Source organism: Erythrolamprus reginae, chromosome 4 (genome assembly GCF_031021105.1).
Source record: "Erythrolamprus reginae isolate rEryReg1 chromosome 4, rEryReg1.hap1, whole genome shotgun sequence".
Taxonomy (NCBI): domain Eukaryota; kingdom Metazoa; phylum Chordata; class Lepidosauria; order Squamata; family Dipsadidae; genus Erythrolamprus; species Erythrolamprus reginae.
In genome coordinates this window covers 2,208,013-2,230,945 of record NC_091953.1, presented here as the reverse complement: position 1 = coordinate 2,230,945, position 22,933 = coordinate 2,208,013, and the positions used below count along the sequence as shown (strand labels likewise).

The window sequence follows — 22,933 nt, the reverse complement described above, 5'->3', positions numbered from 1 at the left end:
GCTTGTATCTTAAGATTTTTGTTAATATGGATTGTTTCCTGATTGCTTATTTGACCCCTATGACCATCATTAAGTGTTGTACCTCATGATTCTTTTATGGACACTGAGAGCATCTGCACCAAGATAAATTCCTTGTGTGTCCATCCATACTTGGCCAATAAAATTCTATTCTATTCTATCCTATCCTATTCCATCCCATCCCATTCTGTCCTATCCTATTCCATTCCATTATATCCCATTCCATCCTATCCTATCCTATTCCATTCCATTTGATTCTATCCTATCCTACCCTATCCTATTCCATTCCATTCTATCCTATTCCATTCCATCCTATTCCATTTGATTCTATTCTATTCCATTCTATCCTATCCCATTCCATTCTATCCTATTCCATTCTATCCTATTCTATTCCATTCCATTTGATTCTATTCTATTCTACCCTATTCCATTCCATCCTATTCCATTCCATTTGATTCTATTCTATTCTATCCTATTCCATTCGATTCCATCCTATCCTATCCCATTCCATTCCAATTCTATTCTGAAAGGAAAACACAGAGAACACCCTTGTGTGTCCAATCACCACTTGGCCCATCTCCTCTCCTCTCCTCCCTTTTGCACGCCATAGGTTCGCCATCACGGGTATAGGCTTTCCTGTTTGAGCAGAGGGTTGGTCTAGAACAGTGATGGCTAACCTTTTTTTGCTCAGGTGCCGAAAGAGCGTAGGTGTGCACTATCGTGCATGGGTGAGTGCCCACACCCATAATTCAATGCCTGGGGAAGGCAAAAACAGCTTCCCCTGCCCCACGGAGACCCTCTGGAGGCTGGAAACGGCCTGTTTCCCAACTTCTGGTGGGCCCAGTAGGCTCATGATTCACCCTCCCCAGGCTCCAAAGGCTTCCCTGGAGCTGGGGGAGGATACAAATACCCTCCCCCATCCCCCTGGAGGCTCTCTGGAAGCCAAAAACGCCCTTTCAGAGTCTCTGCGTGAGCCAAAAATTAGCTGGCTGGCACAAACATGCATGTTGGAGCTGAGCTAGGACAACATCTTTGCATTGTATGTTCTGAGCCGCCCCAGGTCCCTGGAAAGGGGCAGCATACAAGTCTAATTAATAATAATAATAACAACAACAACAACAACAACAACAACAGCAGCAGCAGCTTGCATGCCAGCAGATTTGGCTCTGCATGTCACCTGTGGCACCCGTGCCATGGTTTTGCCATCACTGGTCTAGAAGACCTCCAAGGTCCTTTCCAACTCTGTGTTTCTGGTATCTGTCAGCTTCTCATCTTCTCATCTTTGTACATGGCCTAGATTCCGCAAGGAGTTGGGCGGCTTCAAAGTCAATTAAATTAAAATATCGTATTTTTTGGAGCATAAGACGCACCAGAGTATAAGATGCACCTTAGTTTGGGGGGAGGAAAATAATAATAATAATAATAATAATAATAATAATAATAATAATAATAATAATAATTTATTAGATTTGTATGCCACCCCTCTCCGAAGACTCGTGGCGGCTCACAACAACAATAAACAATATGGTACAAATCCAATACAGTCATACCTCATGTTACGAACTTAATTGGTTCCAGGGGGAGGTTCGTAAGACGAAACATTGTTTCCCATAGGAAACAATGTAAAGTCAATTAATCCGTGCAACCAAAAAAACCCCCCGCAAAAAAACGGCATTCGGCGACTGCTGGGAAGCCGCGCAGCTGTTTTAAAAGGTGACAGCCGGCCTGGGGGGCTTCCCAGCAACCTCCCGAACCCCGAACCCGGAAGTTCGGCAAAAGTTCGGGGTTTGGGGGGGTGCTGGGAAGCCCCCCAGCGTGGCTGTCGCCTTTTAAAATAGCCACGCGACTTCCCAGCAACCTCCCGAACCGAACCCAGGGTTCAGAAAAATTTTGCCTCTTCTTACGTACTTTTTTCGAGTTACGAACCGGCGTTCGGGAGGCTTCTGGGAAGCCCCGCCGCCTGGCTGTCACCTTTTAAAACAGCCGCGCGGCTTCCCAGCAGTCTCCGAACGCCGGTTCGTAACTCAAAAAAAGTTCGTAAGAAGAGGCAAAATTTTTCTGAACCCTGGGTTCGTATCACGAGTTGTTCGTAAGACGAGGGGTTCGTATCTTGAGGTACCACTGTAATTAAAAACTAAAATTAAGAAATCCCACTATCATTAAAAAACAATCAACACTACCCAATCATAACCACACATAAATCTTACTAGCCAAAGGGGATTTGCCTACCAAGTATTCATCTGGCTAGCATATATGTGCTCAGTTACCCCATGCCTGGTGACAAAAGTGGGTCTTGAGTAACTTGCGAAAGGCAAGGAGAGTGGGGGCCGTTCTAATCTCCGGTGGGAGTTGATTCCAGAGGGCTGGGGCCGCCACAGACAAGGCTCTTCCCCTGGAGCCCGCCAGACAACATTGCTTAGTCAACGGGACCGGGAGGAGGCCAACTCTGTGGGACCTTATCGGTCGTTGCCACAGAATTTGAAGAGTGTTGAGCAGTGAAGGGCCGCCGTTGTTGGTCCCAACCGGTATGCCTCCTCGGTGCTTCACAGAGCTGGCGTGGGCCCCCACCGCAAAATTTTGCTTCTGCGCATGTGCGGAAGCGAAATCTCACACGTGCCTGCAGATACACATGTCGGGCGCGGAGATGTGTATGCATCTCCATTTTTTCTGACCGATCGCCGATCCCACCCATATTGGGTGCACCCCATCACTGGTGTTGAGGGAGATGTCATGGCCTCGGACGGACGCGTCCCTCACATTTTCACCTTCCTCAGGAGCTCCTCGTAGGAGAAGAGGCAGAACGCGATGTCCTCGTATTCCTTGGACTCCCCACACTCAAACAAGCAACCGAACGCCAGGGGCCCCCCGTCGTCGCAAACCGCCAGATCCGAGTAGCCGCTGGGTCCTTTATTTAAGATCCAAGGAGACGTCCACTCGCCCTGGTCCACTGGGGAAGGATTCAGGTAGATCCCCAGATCCACCCGCTTCTTCCTGCTGGTGGGATGGGAGAACATCAACCAGGATCTGGGCCAACTGAGTGATGCAGTAGATGGAAACGCATCCCTCGGAGATGTTGGGTCTGGTTTTGGGCCTAGATCTGAGGGAAAGAAACTGACGACGCTTCCTTGACACCCAAATGGCAGCTCAGACAACCGTTGGCAAAGGCCGGGATCAGGAAACTGTCGTCCGTCGTCCGCACTAAAGGCCTCGGCTCGGAGTCGGTGTAAACTTCGGGCGTTGCAATATAACACCTGCCTGTTGTCCTGGCACGTCACCTCAGCCATCTGGCACTCGGTGGTCTTCAATCTTTTGAGGAGCTCGCTCCGAGACCACGTTCGGCCCCCGTCGTCGCTGTAGAAGCTGAAGCAATGGGGTTTGATCCACCACGGGAAGGAGTAGCCAAACCAGGATTTGTGGATGTGGTAGGCGTATGCTGGGACCACCAGGCGCCCCGAACGGAGCTGCACCCCGTGGCCTGGCCCCACCGCAAAGGTCGCCCACTTCTTGGCCTTGTCGTCAGCCGCCGCCTGCTCCGTCAAGTCGGTCGCGGAGCTCCAGCTGCGGCCGCCATCTTGGCTGGAGATGTAACCCAGTCGGGCGGCGTTTCTCCCCGTCCGGAGCTGATACTGCTCTGAAATGCCATCCTCGACGCAGATGAAGAAGAGGAAGATGACGTCGTTCTTCTGGTCGTAAAGCGGGCACGGGTTCATAGTACGGTGGTTGGGCAGCCCGGCGGTCATCAAATGCGTGAAAGGACCCCACTAGGACAAAAGAAGGCGCACAATAAATTCAAATGAAGAACTGTTTACATCTGATCTAACGGAGAGAAGAATTTAGGGGGGGGGCAACAGAATAGCATTCTTTCTTTCTCTCTCTTTCTCTATCTATCTATCTATCTATCTATCTATCTATCTATCTATCTATCTATCTATCTATCTATCTATCTATCTATCTATCAATCATCTACTATCTCTCTCCAGGTCCCTGGGTCTTCTCCGGGTCCCATCAACTAAACAATGTCACTTGGAGGCACCCAGGGGAAGAGCCTTCTCTGTGGTGGCCCCTGCCCTCTGGAACCAACTCCCCCCAGAGATTAGAATTGCTTCCACCCTCCTTGCCTTTCGTAAGCTTCTTAAACCCACCTCTGCCGCCAGGCATGGGGGAACTGAGATTCCCTTTCTCCCTAGGCCTTTACAATTTTATGCATGGTATGTCTGTATGTATGTTGGTTTTATAATAAGGGTTTAATTGTTTTAATATTGGATTGTTATATGCTGTTTTTATTACTGTTGTTAGCCACCCCGAGTCTATGGAGAGGGGCGGCATACAAATCCAATAAATAAATAAACAAACAAACAAATCTACTCTACCTACCTACCGACCTACCTATCTATCATCTACTCTCTCTCTCTCTCTATCTATCCGCATTATATGCCGCCCCTCTCCGTGGACTCAAGGCGGCTCACAAAATTTCAATTTAAAAAACACAGTATATAGAACACATCTAAATCCAATTAACACAAATAATTAATTTAAAATATTTTATAGAGCTAAAACATTTAAAAACCAAACATTCAAATACATACTCCAACACCCTTCACATTCACTGGCCAGAGGCTACAAAGCTACAACAGGGCAAAGCTCACTTAACTGTCTCGCTTAGCTCAATTGTGGTCATAAGTTGAGTACTAGCTGTGTCTATGATGCTTTCTCTACAGATAAGTTATTCGGGTTTTAATTCTAGCACAGGGAAGTGCTAGAAAAAGTTATATTTTTAATTTTGGAGGCTAACACGGCGGGAATGTGTGTGCCGTTTATTTTTAGCTGGACCTGAAACGCAACTCCACTCTCACATCTACCAGTGCACTTAGTTTAAAAGGGAAGGTTATGACCCACCAATTTAGTGATATTAAGATTATTTATTTATTTATTTATTTGACTTCAATCAGGTAGGGCGTCTTACAACAATATAATAATAATAATAATGATGATAATGATAATGATAATAATTTATTAGATTTGCCGCCCCTCTCTGCAGACTGCAAAACAATAAAAAGAAGTCAAATATAAAACTAGGTTATAAAAATCATTAATTAAAAACCCTAATAAACATAATAAACTAACCCAACATGCATACTAAACATTCATACAATTTGGCCATTGTTGTTGTTGGTTCATTGGTTATATTAAGATGAATATTTGGCTATGCGATTGAACTTGGCCAATGGCAAAAGCTTTGGGGCAGAAATCATAAATCGATAATTGCAACGACATATAAGGAAAATGTGCGCAAAATTTATTTATTTATTTATTTATTTATTTATTTATTTATTTATTTATTTATTTATTTATTTATTTATTAAATTTGTATGCCACCCCTCTCCGCAGACTCGGGGCGGCTCACAACAGTAACAGAAAACAATATATAATACAAATTCAATAATTAGAAAGCTGAACACCCATAGTTTAAAAAAAACATTCACACAACATACCATACATAAACAGTATAGGCCTGGGGAAGATATTTCAGTTCCCCCATGCCTGATGGCAGAGGTGGGTTTTATAGGTGGCGCTGGCCACTGGCAAGACTAGCAAAGATGTTCCAAAACATGTTGGAAATGCAGTCAGAAACCATATCTCCCTTAACAAACCTCTCTCTCTTAGCCAGGAATTGTGGCCTCCATCCTGCCATAGATTGAGAAGGTCACGGCTACATTCGGGCTGCAGCGTTACCTTAACGGACAGGCCTTCTTTCATCCCGCGTCGCATCACCAAGCCCTTGGCGTGCTCGTCCCGGGGCGAGGAGCGCTCCTCCGCAAAAGCCAGGAAGGTGGTCTCGGCGGGCCGGTAGATCAGAGCCGGGATGCGGTAAGTGACCTCCCTATTCCGGTGGAAGAGGATCGTTTTCGCAGGGTCCCCCGGAGCCTCAGCCATCTTCCCTGGAGACCGGAACATTCCAGGAGGAAGAAAAGGTCATAAGTGCGAAGATCGGAAGTAAGTCTCTCTCTTTTTTTTTAAGTCTTGTGGTAACTTGGTGAAGAGTTGCCGAACGGAATTGGTTGCTAGTCAAGGAGTCGCGGCACACACAAAAGATCTAAATTGTGGGTGCTTGTGATTAAAAAAAATCTGGGCTGTAACTCCCAGAATCCTCCACAGCCAAAATGGATGGACTTCAATTCCCAGAATCCCCCAGTGAAAATGGATGGACTTCAATTCCCAGAATCCCCCAGTGAAAATGGATGGACTTCAACTCCCAGAATCCCCCAGTGAAAATGGATGGACTTCAATTCCCAGAATCCCCCAGTGAAAATGGATGGACTTCAATTCCCAGAATCCCCCAGTGAAAATGGATGGACTGTAACTCCCAGAATCCCCCAGTGAAAATGGATGGACTTCAACTCCCAGAATCCCCCAGTGAAAATGGATGGACTGTAACTCCCAGAATCCCCCAGCCAAAATGGATGGACTTCAACTCCCAGAACCCCCCAGCTAAAATGGATGGACTGTAACTCCCAGAATCCCCCAGCCAAAATGGATGGACTTCAACTCCCAGAACCCCCCAGCTAAAATGGATGGACTTCAACTCCCAGAATCCCCCAGCCAAAATGGATGGACTTCAACTCCCAGAATCCCCCAGCCAAAATGGATGGACTTCAACTCCCGGAATCCACTAGCCAACACATATAGAATAATCCACATCTTAAAGTGGCTAAGGTTGGAGACCGGTAAGCCATCGATAAAACAAATCCCACGTTAAAAAGTATTCAGTTTCTCCTTCATTTTGAGTGTTTAATCGATCCATTTCTGCACAGTCTAATATATTTTTTAATTACATTTTTCTTCGTAGGGCTCTCTTCCTTCCCTGCCCCCCACTCTTTTGTCAACACAATTTTACCTGCTGTTAATCCGTGTTAAACCCCCAAGCCCCCCAAAATGTAACCTTAAGACTGTGTACAGTTGGCCTCCCCCCATTTCTAAGAGGCCTGCCTGTAAGGGGTGTGCATAAGAATAAATTGGAATTACAGTATTGCTCTTGAGTTAAAATGGTATATAGAAATTATGCCCCCATTTGGGTGGAGGGGTATGGATGTGGTTTGGTGGTGGGCACTTAGAACACTGTGTTGTGTGAACGTTTAATGATTAATTAATGTTAATATGAAAATCAATTTAAAAAAATATTTTTCAAAAAGAGCACACCATTGTGCCTACCATCCCTGTCCTATGGTCCTGTTTTAGAACTACGGCGCCTAAAACACGATTTGAGTATTGCCCACAAGATCATATGCTGCAACGCATAGTTCCCTCTAAGCTGAGCAGTGAGCAATCGCTCACTTAAAAATCATCATCAACTCAGAGTTTTCCAAACCTGCCCAGAAGCCGAGAGGGAAAGAGTGAGAGGGAAGGAGAGAGAGAGGAAGAGAGGAAGAGAGAGAAACAGAAAAAAGAGAGGAAGGAAAAGAGAAAGAAAAAGAATGGGAGGAAGGAAGAGAGAAAGAAAATCAAAATCTAGTTTGAAACTAGCTCAACTATTTAAGTGGCATTTTGATATTGATAGAGTTGCCCTCTTATGAGCTCACTGTTATAGACACACAGTACAGTATTTTATTTTGAAATTCTCTCAGGCAAAACAGGGTGGGTTTTTTGTTTGTTTGTTTGTTTGTTTATTTAATATTTCTGTGCCGCCCAGTCCCGAAGGGACTGCCGCTCAGACACTATACTTCTCCGCCCACCCCCCAAAAAAATTAGAGGGAACACTGCTGCAACGTCCTACCGGTCAATGACTACTTCAGTTTCAACCGCAACAACACAAGAGCACGCAACAGATTCAAACTTAATACGAACCGCTCCAAACTTGACTGTAAAAAATATGATTTCAACAATCGAGTTATCGAAGCGTGGAACTCATTACCGGACTCAATTGTGTCATCCCCTAACCCACAACACTTCTCCCTTAGACTCTCCACGATTGACCTCTCCAGGTTCCTAAGAGGCCAGTAAGGGGCATACATAAGTGCACTGGTGTGCCTTTCGTCCCCTGTCCAATTGTCTTTCCTTTCTTCCACCTATCATATATATTCTCTTCCTCTCATATATCCTCTCCTCTAAGTTCACTTTCACTCTCTTTTATATTATCACATGTCTATTTTTCTTCCTATGTATTTGTGTATTGGACAAATGAATAAATAAAAATAAATAAATAAAAATCCTTACTTTTTACTTGTGTTTATGCAAACTACTGTACTACTATTCTATACATGTTTGACAAACAAACCTTTCCCTGTCCTAATGTGTTTTTAGCTTTTCTATCTCTACTTTATACTTATATTATGTTAAACATACTACAATATAATACTATATTTATATGACAAACAAACAAACAAATAGAAAAAACAATTGGGATATGTTTCAAATTAGATCGCTGGATGGTGCCCACTCCCCAGCTAAGCTTCTGTCCAACCCTCCCTTGCCGTGCAGCCGGGGCTCCCAGCCTCATTCCTCCTGGGGGGAGGAAGCCCACCCTTCCGCAGCCCCTTCCCCGATCCCTTTGGGGTGCCACTCACCGCCCAGCGGAGTCCTTGGAACTCAAGGCGACTTGCAAAGCAAGGCAAGTGCAAAGAAGCGTCTTTCCAACGCGGAGCAAGAAGCCAGGCGGTCGCAAAGGCGAATCAGTCAGGCGGATCCCCCACCCGCTCCTGGCCGAGGCGTGGCTCCAATTGCGGGGGGTCGGTATACTGACCGTTAGCCAAACCGGGGCGTTGCAAAAGTCACGAGGCGCCCGCGGGCGCCCCCGCAACGGCGCTGGGCGCGGCGGAGCGATCGGGTTGCAGAAGGTCACCGAGCGCCGCCCATTTTTAACCCTTTCTCTCCCTTGTCTCCTTCTGCAAGCGGGCCAAGCGCTTTCTGCGGGTGAATCCATCGTCCGACATGTCAAAGACGGGAAAAAGAAACCAAGGTGGAAGCTAACCAGGTTTTAACATGGTTTAGCATGGAAAACAGCATCATCGCATCGCATGGCACATGGTCAGTGTTGCAGCTGAGTGTGCAACTTCCTTGTGTGTGTGTGTGTGTGCTGCCCGCAACACCCATCCGGATGGGTGGCATTATTATTATTATTATTATTATTATTATTATTATTATTATTATTATTATTTAGATTTGTATGCCGCCCCTCTCTGAAGACTGGACGATGGGTCCAGCAGCCACAGAACGAGTCGGCTGCTCCCAGCCCACAATAGCAATGGGTGGAAACTAAACAAGGAGAGAAGCCACTTAGAACTAAGGTGAAATTTCCTGACAGTTAGAACAATTAATCAGTGGAACAGCCTGCCACCAGAAGTTGTGAACGCCCCAACACTGGAAGTTTTGAAGCAGATGTTGGATGACTAAAAGTATACTAAGCAAGTATACTATATTATAAAACAATTATTCTATATTAAACTATATTAAAGCTAAACAAGGAGAAAAGTAACTTAGGACTAAGGAGTTCTAATTTCCTGACCGTTAGAATAATTAATCAGTGGAACAGCTTGCCTCCAGAAGTTGTGAAGGCTCCAACACTGGAAGTTTTTAAGCAGATGTTGGATAACCATTTGTCTGAAGTGGTGTAGGGTTTCCTGCCTAAGCAGGGGGTTGGACTAGAAGATCCCCATGGACAATTGGTGAGCCACCATGTGACACAGAATGCTGGACTCGATGGGCTTTGGCCTGATTCAGCAAGGCTCTTCTTATGTTAAGACTTCCAAGGTCCCTTCCAACTCTGTTGTTGTTGTTGATGATTTATTTATTTATTTATTGGATTTATATGCCGCCCCTCTCCTCAGACTCGGGGGGGGCTAACAACAGCAATAAAACAGTATATAACAAAATCCAATACTAAAAACAGTTAAAAACCCATTATATAAAAACCAAACATACATACAGACATACCATGCGTAAATTGTAAGGCCTAGTGGGAAGGAATATCTCAGTTCTCAGTGGGTATCTCAGTGGGTTTTAAGGAGCTTACGAAAGGCAAGGAGGGTGGGGGCAATTCTAAACTCTGGGGGGAGTTGGTTCCAGAGGGCCGGGGCTGCCACAGAGAAGGCTCTTCCCCTGGGTCCCGCCAAACGACATTGTTTAGTGGACGGGACCCGGAGAAGGCTAACTCTGTGGGACCTAACTGGTCGCTGGGATTTGTGCGGATTCGTGTTGTTGTTGTTGTTGCTGCTGTTGTACTACTACTACTACTACTTCTTCTTCTTCTTCTTCTTCTTCTTCGTGCCTGCAGATACACATGTCGGGCGCGGAGATGTGTATGCATCTCCATTTTTTCTGACCGATCGCCGATCCCACCCATATTGGGTGCACCCCATCACTGGTGTTGAGGGAGATGTCATGGCCTCGGATGGACGCGTCCCTCACATTTTCACCTTCCTCAGGAGCTCCTCGTAGGAGAAGAGGCAGAACGCGATGTCCTCGTATTCCTTGGACTCCCCACACTCAAACAAGCAACCGAACGCCAGGGGCCCCCCGTCGTCGCAAACCGCCAGATCCGAGTAGCCGCTGGGTCCTTTATTTAAGATCCAAGGAGACGTCCACTCGCCCTGGTCCACTGGGGAAGGATTCAGGTAGATCCCCAGATCCACCCGCTTCTTCCTGCTGGTGGGATGGGAGAACATCAACCAGGATCTGGGCCAACTGAGTGATGCAGTAGATGGAAACGCGTCCCTCGGAGATGTTGGGTCTGTTTTTGGGCCTAGATCTGAGGGAAAGAAACTGACGACGCTTCCTTGACACCCAAATGGCAGCTCAGACAACCGTTGGCAAAGGCCGGGATCAGGAAACTGTCGTCCGTCGTCCGCACTAAAGGCCTCGGCTCGGAGTCGGTGTAAACTTCGGGCGTTGCAATATAACACCTGCCTGTTGTCCTGGCACGTCACCTCAGCCATCTGGCACTCGGTGGTCTTCAATCTTTTGAGGAGCTCGCTCCGAGACCACGTTCGGCCCCCGTCGTCGCTGTAGAAGCTGAAGCAATGGGGCTTGATCCACCACGGGAAGGAGTAGCCAAACCAGGATTTGTGGATGTGGTAGGCGTATGCTGGGACCACCAGGCGCCCCGAACGGAGCTGCACCCCGTGGCCTGGCCCCACCGCAAAGGTCGCCCACTTCTTGGCCTTGTCGTCAGCCGCTGCCTGCTCCGTCAAGTCGGTCGCGGAGCTCCAGGTGCGGCCGCCATCTTGGCTGGAGATGTAACCCAGTCGGGCGGCATTTCTCCCTGTCCGGAGCTGATACTGCTCCGAAATGCCATCCTCGACGCAGATGAAGAAGAGGAAGATGACGTCGTTCTTCTGGTCGTAAAGCGGGCACGGGTTCATAGTACGGTGGTTGGGCAGCCCGGCGGTCATCAAATGCGTGAAAGGACCCCACTAGGACAAAAGAAGGTGCACAATAAATTCAAATGAAGAACTGTTTACATCTGATCTAACGGAGAGAAGAATTTAGGGGGGGGGCAACAGAATAGCATTCTTTCTTTCTCTCTCTTTCTCTCTCTCTCTTTATCTATCTATCTATCTATCTATCTATCTATCTATCTATCTATCTATCTATCTATCTATCTATCTATCTATCAATCATCTACTATCTCTCTCCAGGTCCCTGGGTCTTCTCCGGGTCCCATCAACTAAACAATGTCACTTGGAGGCACCCAGGGGAAGAGCCTTCTCTGTGGTGGCCCCTGCCCTCTGGAACCAACTCCCCCCAGAGATTAGAATTGCTTCCACCCTCCTTGCCTTTCGTAAGCTTCTTAAACCCACCTCTGCCGCCAGGCATGGGGGAACTGAGATTCCCTTTCTCCCTAGGCCTTTACAATTTTATGCATGGTATGTCTGTATGTATGTTGGTTTTATAATAAGGGTTTAATTGTTTTAATATTGGATTGTTATATGCTGTTTTTATTACTGTGTTAGCCACCCCGAGTCTATGGAGAGGGGCGGCATACAAATCCAATAAATAAATAAACAAACAAACAAATCTACTCTACCTACCTACCGACCTACCTATCTATCATCTACTCTCTCTCTCTCTCTATCTATCCGCATTATATGCCGCCCCTCTCCGTGGACTCAAGGCGGCTCACAAAATTTCAATTAAAAAAACACAGTATATAGAACACATCTAAATCCAATTAACACAAATAATTAATTTAAAATATTTTATAGAGCTAAAACATTTAAAAACCAAACATTCAAATACATACTCCAACACCCTACACATTCACTGGCCAGAGGCTACAAAGCTACAACAGGGCAAAGCTCACTTAACTGTCTCGCTTAGCTCAATTGTGGTCATAAGTTGAGTACTAGCTGTGTCTATGATGCTTTCTCTACAGATAAGTTATTCGGGTTTTAATTCTAGCACAGGGAAGTGCTAGAAAAAGTTATATTTATAATTTTGGAGGCTAACACGGCGGGAATGTGTGTGCCGTTTATTTTTAGCTGGACCTGAAACGCAACTCCACTCTCACATCTACCAGTGCACTTAGTTTAAAAGGGAAGGTTATGACCCACCAATTTAGTGATATTAAGATTATTTATTTATTTATTTATTTGACTTCAATCAGGTAGGGCGTCTTACAACAATATAATAATAATAATAATGATGATTATAATGATAATGATAATAATTTATTAGATTTGCCGCCCCTCTCTGCAGACTGCAAAACAATAAAAAGAAGTCAAATATAAAACTAGGTTATAAAAATCATTAATTAAAAACCCTAATAAACATAATAAACTAACCCAACATGCATACTAAACATTCATACAATTTGGCCATTGTTGTTGTTGGTTCATTGGTTATATTAAGATGAATATTTGGCTATGCGATTGAACTTGGCCAATGGCAAAAGCTTTGGGGCAGAAATCATAAATCGATAATTGCAACTACATATAAGGAAAATGTGTGCAAAATTTATTTATTTATTTATTTATTTATTAATTAATTAAATTTGTATGCCACCCCTCTCCGCAGACTCGGGGCGGCTCACAACAGTAACAGAAAACAATATATAATACAAATTCAATAATTAGAAACCCATAGTTTTAAAAAAAAATGCACACAACATACCATACATAAACAGTGTAGGCCTGGGGAAGATATTTCAGTTCGCCCATGCCTGACAGCAGAGGTGGGTTTTATAGGTGGCGCTGGCCACTGGCAAGACTAGCAAAGATGTTCCAAAACATGTTGGAAATGCAGTCAGAAACCATATCTCCCTTAACAAACCTCTCTCTCTTAGCCAGGAATTGTGGCCTCCATCCTGTCGTAGATTGAGAAGATCACGGCTACATTCGGGCTGCAGCGTTACCTTAACGGACAGGCCTTCTTTCATCCCGCGTCGCATCACCAAGCCCTTGGCGTGCTCGTCCCGGGGCGAGGAGCGCTCCTCCGCAAAAGCCAGGAAGGTGGTCTCGGCAGGCCGGTAGATCAGAGCCGGGATGCGGTAAGTGACCTCCCTATTCCGGTGGAAGAGGATCGTTTTTGCAGGGTCCCCCGGAGCCTCAGCCATCTTCCCTGGAGACCGGAACATTCCAGGAGGAAGAAAAGGTCATAAGTGCGAAGATCGGAAGTAAGTCTCTCTCTCTCTTTTTTTAAGTCTTGTGGTAACTTGGTGAAGAGTTGCCGAACGGAATTGGTTGCTAGTCAAGGAGTCGCGGCACACACAAAAGATCTAAATTGTGGATGCTTGTGATTAAAAAAAATCTGGGCTGTAACTCCCAGAATCCTCCACAGCCAAAATGGATGGACTTCAATTCCCAGAATCCCCCAGTGAAAATGGATGGACTTCAATTCCCAGAATCCCCCAGTGAAAATGGATGGACTTCAACTCCCAGAATCCCCCAGTGAAAATGGATGGACTTCAATTCCCAGAATCCCCCAGTGAAAATGGATGGACTTCAATTCCCAGAATCCCCCAGTGAAAATGGATGGACTTCAATTCCCAGAATCCCCCAGTGAAAATGGATGGACTTCAACTCCCAGAATCCCCCAGTGAAAATGGATGGACTTCAATTCCCAGAATCCCCCAGTGAAAATGGATGGACTTCAATTCCCAGAATCCCCCAGTGAAAATGGATGGACTGTAACTCCCAGAATCCCCCAGCCAAAATGGATGGACTTCAACTCCCAGAACCCCCCAGCTAAAATGGATGGACTTCAACTCCCAGAATCCCCCAGCCAAAATGGATGGACTTCAACTCCCAGAATCCACTAGCCAACACATATAGAATAATCCACATCTTAAAGTGGCTAAGGTTGGAGACTGGTAAGCCATCGATAAAACAAATCCCACGTTAAAAAGTATTCAGTTTCTCCTTCATTTTGAGTGTTTAATCGATCCATTTCTGCACAGTCTAATATATTTTTTAATTACATTTTTCTTCGTAGGGCTCTCTTCCTTCCCTGCCCCCCACTCTTTTGTCAACACAATTTTACCTGCTGTTAATCCGTGTTAAACCCCCAAGCCCCCCAAAATGTAACCTTAAGACTGTGTACAGTTGGCCTCCCCCCCTTTCTAAGAGGCCTGCCTGTAAGGGGTGTGCATAAGAATAAATTGGAATTACAGTACTTTATAATGTGTAAATAGATATACAGTATTGCTCTTGAGTTAAAATGGTATATAGAAATTATGCCCCCATTTGGGTGGAGGGGTATGGATGTGGTTTGGTGGTGGTCACTTAGAACACTGTGTTGTGTGAACGTTTAATGATTAATTAATGTTAATATGAAAATCAATTTTAAAAAATATTTTTCAAAAAGAGCACACCATTGTGCCTACCATCCCTGTCCTATGGTCCTCTTTTAGAACTACGGCGCCTAAAACACGATTTGAGTATTGCCCACAAGATCATATGCTGCAACGCATAGTTCCCTCTAAGCTGAGCAGTGAGCAATCGCTCACTTAAAAATCATCATCAACTCAGAGTTTTTCAAACCTGCCCAGAAGCCGAGAGGGAAAGAGTGAGAGGGAAGGAGAGAGAGAGGAAGAGAGAGAAACAGATAGAAAAAAGAGAGGAAGGAAAAGAGAAAGAAAAAGAATGGGAGTAAGGAAGAAAGAAAATCAAAATCTAGTTTGAAACTAGCTCAACTATTTAAGTGGCATTTTGATATTGATAGAGTTGCCCTATTATGAGCTCACTGTTATAGACACACAGTACAGTATTTTATTTTGAAATTCTCTGAGGCAAAACAGGGTGGGTTTTTTATTTGTTTGTTTGTTTGTTTGTTTGTTTATTTATTAATTATTTCTGTGCCGCCCAGTCCCGAAGGGACTGCCGCTCAGACACTATACTTCTCTGCCCACGCCCCCCAAAAATTAGAGGGAACACTGCTGCAACGTCCTACCGGTCAATGACTACTTCAGTTTCAACCGCAATAACACAAGAGCACGCAACAGATTCAAACTTAATACGAACTGCTCCAAACTTGACTGTAAAAAATATGACTTCAACAATCGAATTATTGAAGCGTGGAACTCATTACCGGACTCAATTGTGCCAACCCCTAACCCCCAACATTTCTCCCTTAGACTCTCCACGATTGACCTCTCCAGGTTCCTAAGAGGCCAGTAAGGGGCGTACATAAGTGCACTGGTGTTCCTTTGGTCCCCTGTCCAATTGTCTCTCCTTTCTTTCACCTATCATGTATATTCTCTTCCTTTCATATATCCTCTCCTCTAAGTTCACTTTCACTCTCTTTTATATTATCACATGTCTATTTTTCTTCCTATGTATTTGTGTATTGGACAAATGAATAAATAAAAATAAATAAATAAAAATCCTTACTTTTTACTTGTGTTTATGCAAACTACTACTATTCTATACATGTTTGACAAACAAACCTTTCCCTGTCCTAATGTGTTTTTATCTTTTCTATCTCTACTTTATACTTATATTATGTTAAACATACTACAATATAATACTATATTTATATGACAAACAAACAAACAAATAGAAAAAACAATTGGGATATGTTTCAAATTAGATCGCTGGATGGTGCCCTCTCCCCAGCTAAGCTTCTGTCCAACCCTCCCTTGCCGTGCAGCCGGGGCTCCCAACCTCATTCCTCCTGGGGGGAGGAAGCCCACCCTTCCGCAGCCCCTTCCCCGATCCCTTTGGGGTGCCACTCACCGCCCAGCGGAGTCCTTGGAACTCAAGGCGACTTGCAAAGCAAGGCAAGTGCAAAGAAGCGTCTTTCCAACGCGGAGCAAGAAGCCAGGCGGTCGCAAAGGCGAATCAGTCAGGCGGATCCCCCACCCGCTCCTGGCCGAGGCGTGGCTCCAATTGCGGAGGGTCGGTATACTGACCGTTAGCCAAACCGGGGCGTTGCAAAAGTCACGAGGCGCCCGCGGGCGCCCCCGCAACGGCGCTGGGCGCGGCGGAGCGATCGGGTTGCAGAAGGTCACCGAGCGCCGCCCATTTTTAACCCTTTCTCTCCCTTGTCTCCTTCTGCAAGCGGGCCAAGCGCTTTCTGCGGGTGAATCCATCGTCCGACATGTCAAAGACGGGAAAAAGAAACCAAGGTGGAAGCTAACCAGGTTTTAACATGGTTTAGCATGGAAAACAGCATCATCGCATCGCATGGCACATGGTCAGTGTTGCAGCTGAGTGTGCAACTTCCTTGTGTGTGTGTGTGTGCTGCCCACAACACCCATCCGGATGGGTGGCATCATCATCATCATTATTATTATTATTATTATTATTATTATTATTATTATTATTATTATTATTATTATTTAGATTTGTATGCCGCCCCTCTCCGAAGACTGGACGATGGGTCCAGCAGCCACAGAACGAGTCGGCTGCTCCCAGCCCACAATAGCAATGGGTGGAAACTAAACAAGGAGAGAAGCCACTTAGAACTAAGGTGAAATTTCCTGACAGTTAGAACAATTAATCAGTGGAACAGCCTGCCACCAGAAGTTGTGAACGCTCCAACACTGGAAGTTTTGAAGCAGATGTTGGATGACTAAAAGTATACTAAGCAAGTATACTATATTATAAAACAATTATTCTATATTAAACTATATTAAAGCTAAACAAGGAGAAAAGTACAGTAGTCCCTCACCTATCGCTGGTGTTACGTTCCAGACCCGGCCGCGATAGGTGAAATCCGCGATGGGGAATTTATCGACTGATAGTACTTATTTAAGTATTTATATTGTAATTGTTTGGTAAGTTTTCATTGTTTTAAGTGTTTATAAACCCTTCCCACACAGTATTTATTTTAGATACAGTATTTAAATACAGTATTTACAATTTTAGATATATTTTTTTTAAAAAACCTGCTGATCGAGTTCGGCGGGCTGTTTAAATCTGCCGATCGACTTCCTCAGAAACCCGCGAACCAGCGAAGATCCGTGAATTATTTTTCTCATTAATATTTCTTGAAAACCCGCGATGAAGTGAAGCCGCAGTAGGTGAAGCGCGGTATAGCGAGGGACTACTGTAACTTAGGACTAAGGAGTTCTAATTTCCTGACCGTTAGAATAATTAATCAGTGGAACAGCTTGCCTCCAGAAGTTGTGAAGGCTCCAACACTGGAAGTTTTTAAGCAGATGTTGGATAATCATTTGTCTGAAGTGGTGTAGGGTTTCCTGCCTAAGCAGGGGGTTGGACTAGAAGATCCCCATGGACAATTGGTGAGCCACCATGTGACACAGAATGCTGGACTCGATGGGCTTTGGCCTGATTCAGCAAGGCTCTTCTTATGTTAAGACTTCCAAGGTTCCTTCCAACTCTGTTGTTGTTGTTGTTGATGATTTATTTATTTATTTATTGGATTTATATGCCGCCCCTCTCCTCAGACTCGGGGGGGGGGGGGGCTAACAACAGCAATAAAACAGTATATAACAAAATCCAATACTAAAAACAGTTAAAAACCCATTATATAAAAACCAAACATACATACAGACATACCATGCGTAAATTGTAAGGCCTAGTGGGAAGGAATATCTCAGTTCTCAGTGGGTATCTCAGTGGGTTTTAAGGAGCTTACGAAAGGCAAGGAAGGTGGGGGCAATTCTAAACTCTGGGGGGAGTTGGTTCCAGAGGGCCGGGGCTGCCACAGAGAAGGCTCTTCCCCTGGGTCCCGCCAAACGACATTGTTTAGTGGACGGGACCCGGAGAAGGCTAACTCTGTGGGACCTAACTGGTCGCTGGGATTTGTGCGGATTCGTGTTGTTGTTGTTGTTGCTGCTGTTGTACTACTACTACTACTACTACTACTACTTCTTCTTCTTCTTCTTCTTCTTCTTCTTCTTCTTCTTCTTATTATTATTATTATTATTATTATTATTATTATTGTTATTATTATTAAAGAAACGACACTGGACGCCATTAAAGAGAAGCTGAAAACGTTGCTCGGATTAATAAACTAGAATAATTTATTTTGACAAAAACCACAGAAAACGGTCACAGAAAAAGAACAGAAGCCAAGCCAAGGACAGGGGAGGGGGAAGACGGACCACGCGTGGCTGGGTTAGCTGGACGTAGTGAGGGACTGGTGGCTGTGCAGATCTTCTCCCCACCTGCCAAGAATGGAGAGGGGGCTGTATCGGACCCCTATTTGATCCCACCATCAGCCCGGGGGGGGGGTCAGTGGGGAGCCCCAAATGTCTGAGAAGAGAGCGGAATTCGACGAGCCCAGTGCGACACACACAGCTGGGCAAAGAAAAGTGGAAACAAGTAGCCCTCAACTTAACGTCCACATTGGAACCCGACGTTTCTGCTGCCGAGCGATGCGTCGGTTGAGCAAATTTCCCCCTCCCCATTTTTACCACCTTTCCCGCCACGGTCATTAAGTGAGTTAGTTGCATGGTCGTTAAGTGAATCCGTCTTCGCCCATCGACTTTGCTCGTACGGAGGTCGTCGAAGGGGAATCACGTGACCGCCCGATGCTGAAAGCCGTCATAAGTAACTCTTAAGCCCTGAATAAATTAAGATAGTTTACCTCTCACACTTTGTTTAGCCACTAAGTGAACACGTCGTAAGTCGAGGCCTCTCCATCTTCCTCAATTCGTGGTCAACTACTCTGACTTCTTGATTTTGGACCCGTCTGGAGGAAATGGAACACAATTTGGTGTGTCCTCCTGGAAGATTGCTCCCTGTCCTCAGCAGGGATGGAAAGATTGTGTGATTGTGGTGCTGATGTGCAAACGATTCCACACTTTGTGTAAGATTATCCACAAAGTGCGTTCGTTGGTTCCCTAGAACAGAGGCCTCCAACCTTGGCAACTTTAAACCTGGCGGACTTCAACTCCCAGAATTCCACAGTTGGGTAATTCTGGGAGTTGTAGTCCTCCAGCCATCTCATCTAAGGAATTCTGGGAGTTGAAGTCCTCCAGCCAACTCAGCTATGGAATTCTGGGAGTTGTAGTCCTCCAGCCAAGCTGGCTAGGGAATTCTGGGAGTTGTAGTCCTTCAGCCAACCCATCTAAGTAATTCTGGGAGTTGAAGTCCTCCAGCCAACTGAGCTATGGAATTCTGGGAGTTGTAGTCCTCCAGCCAAGCTGGCTAGGGAATTCTGGGAGTTGTAGTCCTTCAGCCAACCCATCAAAGGAATTCTGGGAGTTGAAGCCCTCCAGTCAAGATGCCTGGGGAATTCTGGGAGTTGTAGTCCTCCAGCCAACTCAGCTGTGAAAGTCCTCCAGCTAACTCAGCTATGGAATTCTGGGAGTTGTAGTCCTCCAATCAAGCTGGATGTGTAATTCTGGGAGTTGTAGTCCTCCAGCAAACCCAGCTGGGGAATTCTGGGAGTTGAAGTCCTCCAGGATTAAAGTTGGAGACCCCTGGCCTAGAAGATTGCCCGGAGACCTGAACTGGACACCCAGTTTTGCACAAAATTACATGGATTTGTGTGTGTCTATGTTTTACTTCTCTTCTGTCATGTTCTCATCATAGGTTAAAAAATAAACACAGCTAGTCTTCACCTTACAACTGTTCACTTAGTGACTGTTCAAAGTTACAACAGCACTGAAAAAAGTGACTTACGACCGTTTTTCACAGTGACGACTTTTGTAGCATTCCTCCAGGATCACGTGATCAAAATTCAGATGCTTTGGCAATTGACTCACATTTACGACCGTCGCTGTGTCCCAAGGTCACGTGATCTCCCTTTTGATTCACTTAACAACCGTGTTAATAAGCTTAGCAACTGTGATGATTCACTTAACAACCGTGCCAAGAAATGTCACAAAATGGGACAAAATTCCCTTAACCAATTTTCTCACTTAACGACAGAAAATTTTGGTCTCAAATTGTGGTTGTAAGTCGAGTACGACCTCTTACATGTTTACTTTTGTCGTGTTCTCATCATGCTAAAATAAAATAAGCAAAGGTCCCCAACCTACAACTATTGGTTTAGTGACCAAAGTTACAGTAGCACAGAAAAAAAGTGAGTTAGGATGACTGTTTTTTCACACTTATGACGGCTGCAGCATCCCCCCCTGGTTGCGTGAGTCAAATGAGATGCTTGGCCACTGACTCATCCTTATGTTGGTCGTTGTGTGTGGGACTCACACGACCCCCTTTTGCGACCTTCTGACAAGCAAACATGACTCACTTAACAATGGTCTTCGGAATGGAACAATCGCAGCGATTCGCTTAACAACAACGGCCAAACAAGTCCTTAAGTGGGACAAACTCACTTAACGATTTTGGGCCGTGGAAATTTTGGGCTCCATTGGGATTGTAAGTTGAGGACGACCTGGAGTCCGCTAAGGAAATGCGGAGTGGATGGCACATCTGGAATTGTACAATGCACACTCTTTTTGACACACGAAGGGGAAACACTCCGTGTCAACACTCGTGCGAAGGAGTCGGGGGGGGGCACATATGTGAGTTGAGAAAGGGAGAGAGAAACGTGGCTGTGCTGTTGTGCTTAGTTGTGTCCCAGATTTTGCAATGAGGCGTGTGGTATGAACCTGCCAGCCAGGAAGTCGGGTGTGTTAAGACTGCAGGGGTCTCCAAGCTTGGCCTCTTTAAGACTTGTGGACTTCCACCCCCAGAATTCTCCAGCCACCATAGCTGACCCCTGACTTAGATGACCCTTCTGGCCTCTATCATTCATAGCTGGCTGGGGAATTCTGGGAGTTGAAGTCCCCAAGTCTTAAAGTAGTCAAGGTTGGAGACCCCTGACTTAGATGGCCCTTCTAGCCTCTTCCAACTCTATTATTCATGGCTGGCTAAGGAATTCTGGGCGTTGAAGTCCACAAGTCTTAAAATGGCCAAGATTGGAGACCCTGACTTAGATGGCCCTTCTAGCCTCTTCCAACTCTATTATTCATGGCTGGCTGAGGCATTCTGGGAGTTGAAGTCCACAAGTCTTAATTAAGCAGCCAAGGTTGGAAACCCCTGACTTAGATGACCCTTCTGGCCTCTCCCAACTCTATCATTCATGTCTGGCTGAGGAATTCTGGGAGTTGAGGTCCATAAATCTTAAGAGTGGCCAATGTGGGAGATCCCTGACTTAGATGACCCTTCTGGCCTCTCCCAACTCTATCATTCATGGCTGCCTGGGGAATTCTGGGAGTTGAAGTCCACAAGTCTTAAAGTGGCCAAGGTTGTGTGTTAGAGAAGAGGCTGTGACATGGTGCCATGTGTCCAGAAACGTGGCACCCGGTCCTGGGGGAACACAAGAAGAGGGAGTTGGTAGTTGGACATTCGGTGGGATTATCAGATCTGGAGAAGAAGCTGTAGGGAGTCCTTGATTTAAAACAATTCACTTAGCGACCGTTGGAAGCTACAACGGCACGGGAAAAAAAGGGGGCTTGTGTCACCCACCTGTCATTCTTACATTGCAGTATCCTCATCCAAATTTGGACGCTTGGCAGCTGGCATGTACTCATGACTGTTTTAGTGTCCCCGAGTCATGTTTTACGACCTTCTGACAAGCAAGGACAAGGGGGGGAAAGCCCGATTCACTTAACAACCACGCGACTGAATTGCTGCAGGGATTCGCTTAAAAACAGTGGCAGGAAAAAAGGCCGCAACTCGCGGGAAAATTCACTTAACGTCTCACGTTAACCATATAAATTTTGAGCTCCATTGTGGTCGCAAGGAGAGGACTTCCTGTATGGATCGAATGCACATTTATTTTTAAAGTGGGATCCAAAAATTCCCCAAGGAAAGTTTGGCAAGGCTGAAATAAATTCCTTCCCGTTGGCCTTCCTTCGCAGCGGGTCCCGAGTTCGGGTTTTACGACGGAGGATTAAATGCTCTCTCTGGATCAACGCTTTCCTCCCACATAAATCAGAGAAGGAGAATATCTACAGCTCAGGGTGGAAACGAGGCATCCTTAGTGCTCTCCGAGACGTTTTGCGACCCAACTAGAGAACATCATCAGTGCTACAAGAGAGCGGGGATACATGAATGGAATTGCGGGAGGACGGAGGGAGGAAGAGGAGGATGGAGGGATCCTTCTGCTCCCTGAACGTAGGGGTTTTCTTTCCGACGTTTCACGACCCAACGAAGTAACGTCATCGGTGGATTCTCATCTACTGATACAGTAATACCCCGTCTTATGAACCAAATTGGTTCCCGGGGGGAGGTTCGTAAGACAAAAAGTTTGTAAAATCAATTAATCCGTGCAACAAAAAAAAAATAACGCAAAAATACGCCGCCGCCCGGCTGTCACCCGGAAGTTCGGGTTTGGCGTTCGGGTTCAGGAGGACGCTGAGAAGCCCCCCGGCTGTTTTAAAAGGGGCTTCTCAGCGGCCTCCCGAACCCAAACTTTTGCTGAACTTCCGGGTTCGGCGTTCGGGAGGCCGCCGAGAAGCCCCGCCGCCCGGCTGTCACCTTTTAAAACAGCCGGGGGGCTTCTCGGCGGCCTCCCGAATGCCGAATCCGGAAGTTCGGGTTTGGCGTTTGGGTTCAGGAGG

General features: G+C 45.8%; 2 protein-coding genes across 2 annotated transcripts; both read right to left on the bottom strand.

Annotated features, from left to right (window-relative positions):
- Window positions 1-2,268: 2,268 nt before the first annotated feature.
- On the bottom strand, window positions 2,269-8,703 carry LOC139166192 (sialidase-3-like). Its single transcript, XM_070749428.1, has 3 exons — window positions 8,580-8,703; window positions 5,752-5,957; window positions 2,269-3,779 (listed from the first exon to the last, which is right to left on the bottom strand). The coding sequence occupies exons 2-3, from the start codon at window positions 5,950-5,952 to the stop codon at window positions 2,772-2,774; spliced, it is 1,209 nt and encodes a 402-aa protein (XP_070605529.1). The 5' UTR covers window positions 5,953-5,957; window positions 8,580-8,703; the 3' UTR covers window positions 2,269-2,771.
- A 1,572-nt stretch (window positions 8,704-10,275) lies between these two features.
- LOC139166191 (sialidase-3-like) lies at window positions 10,276-16,436 on the bottom strand. Its single transcript, XM_070749427.1, has 3 exons — window positions 16,185-16,436; window positions 13,364-13,569; window positions 10,276-11,423 (listed from the first exon to the last, which is right to left on the bottom strand). The coding sequence occupies exons 2-3, from the start codon at window positions 13,562-13,564 to the stop codon at window positions 10,416-10,418; spliced, it is 1,209 nt and encodes a 402-aa protein (XP_070605528.1). The 5' UTR covers window positions 13,565-13,569; window positions 16,185-16,436; the 3' UTR covers window positions 10,276-10,415.
- Window positions 16,437-22,933: the final 6,497 nt, after the last annotated feature.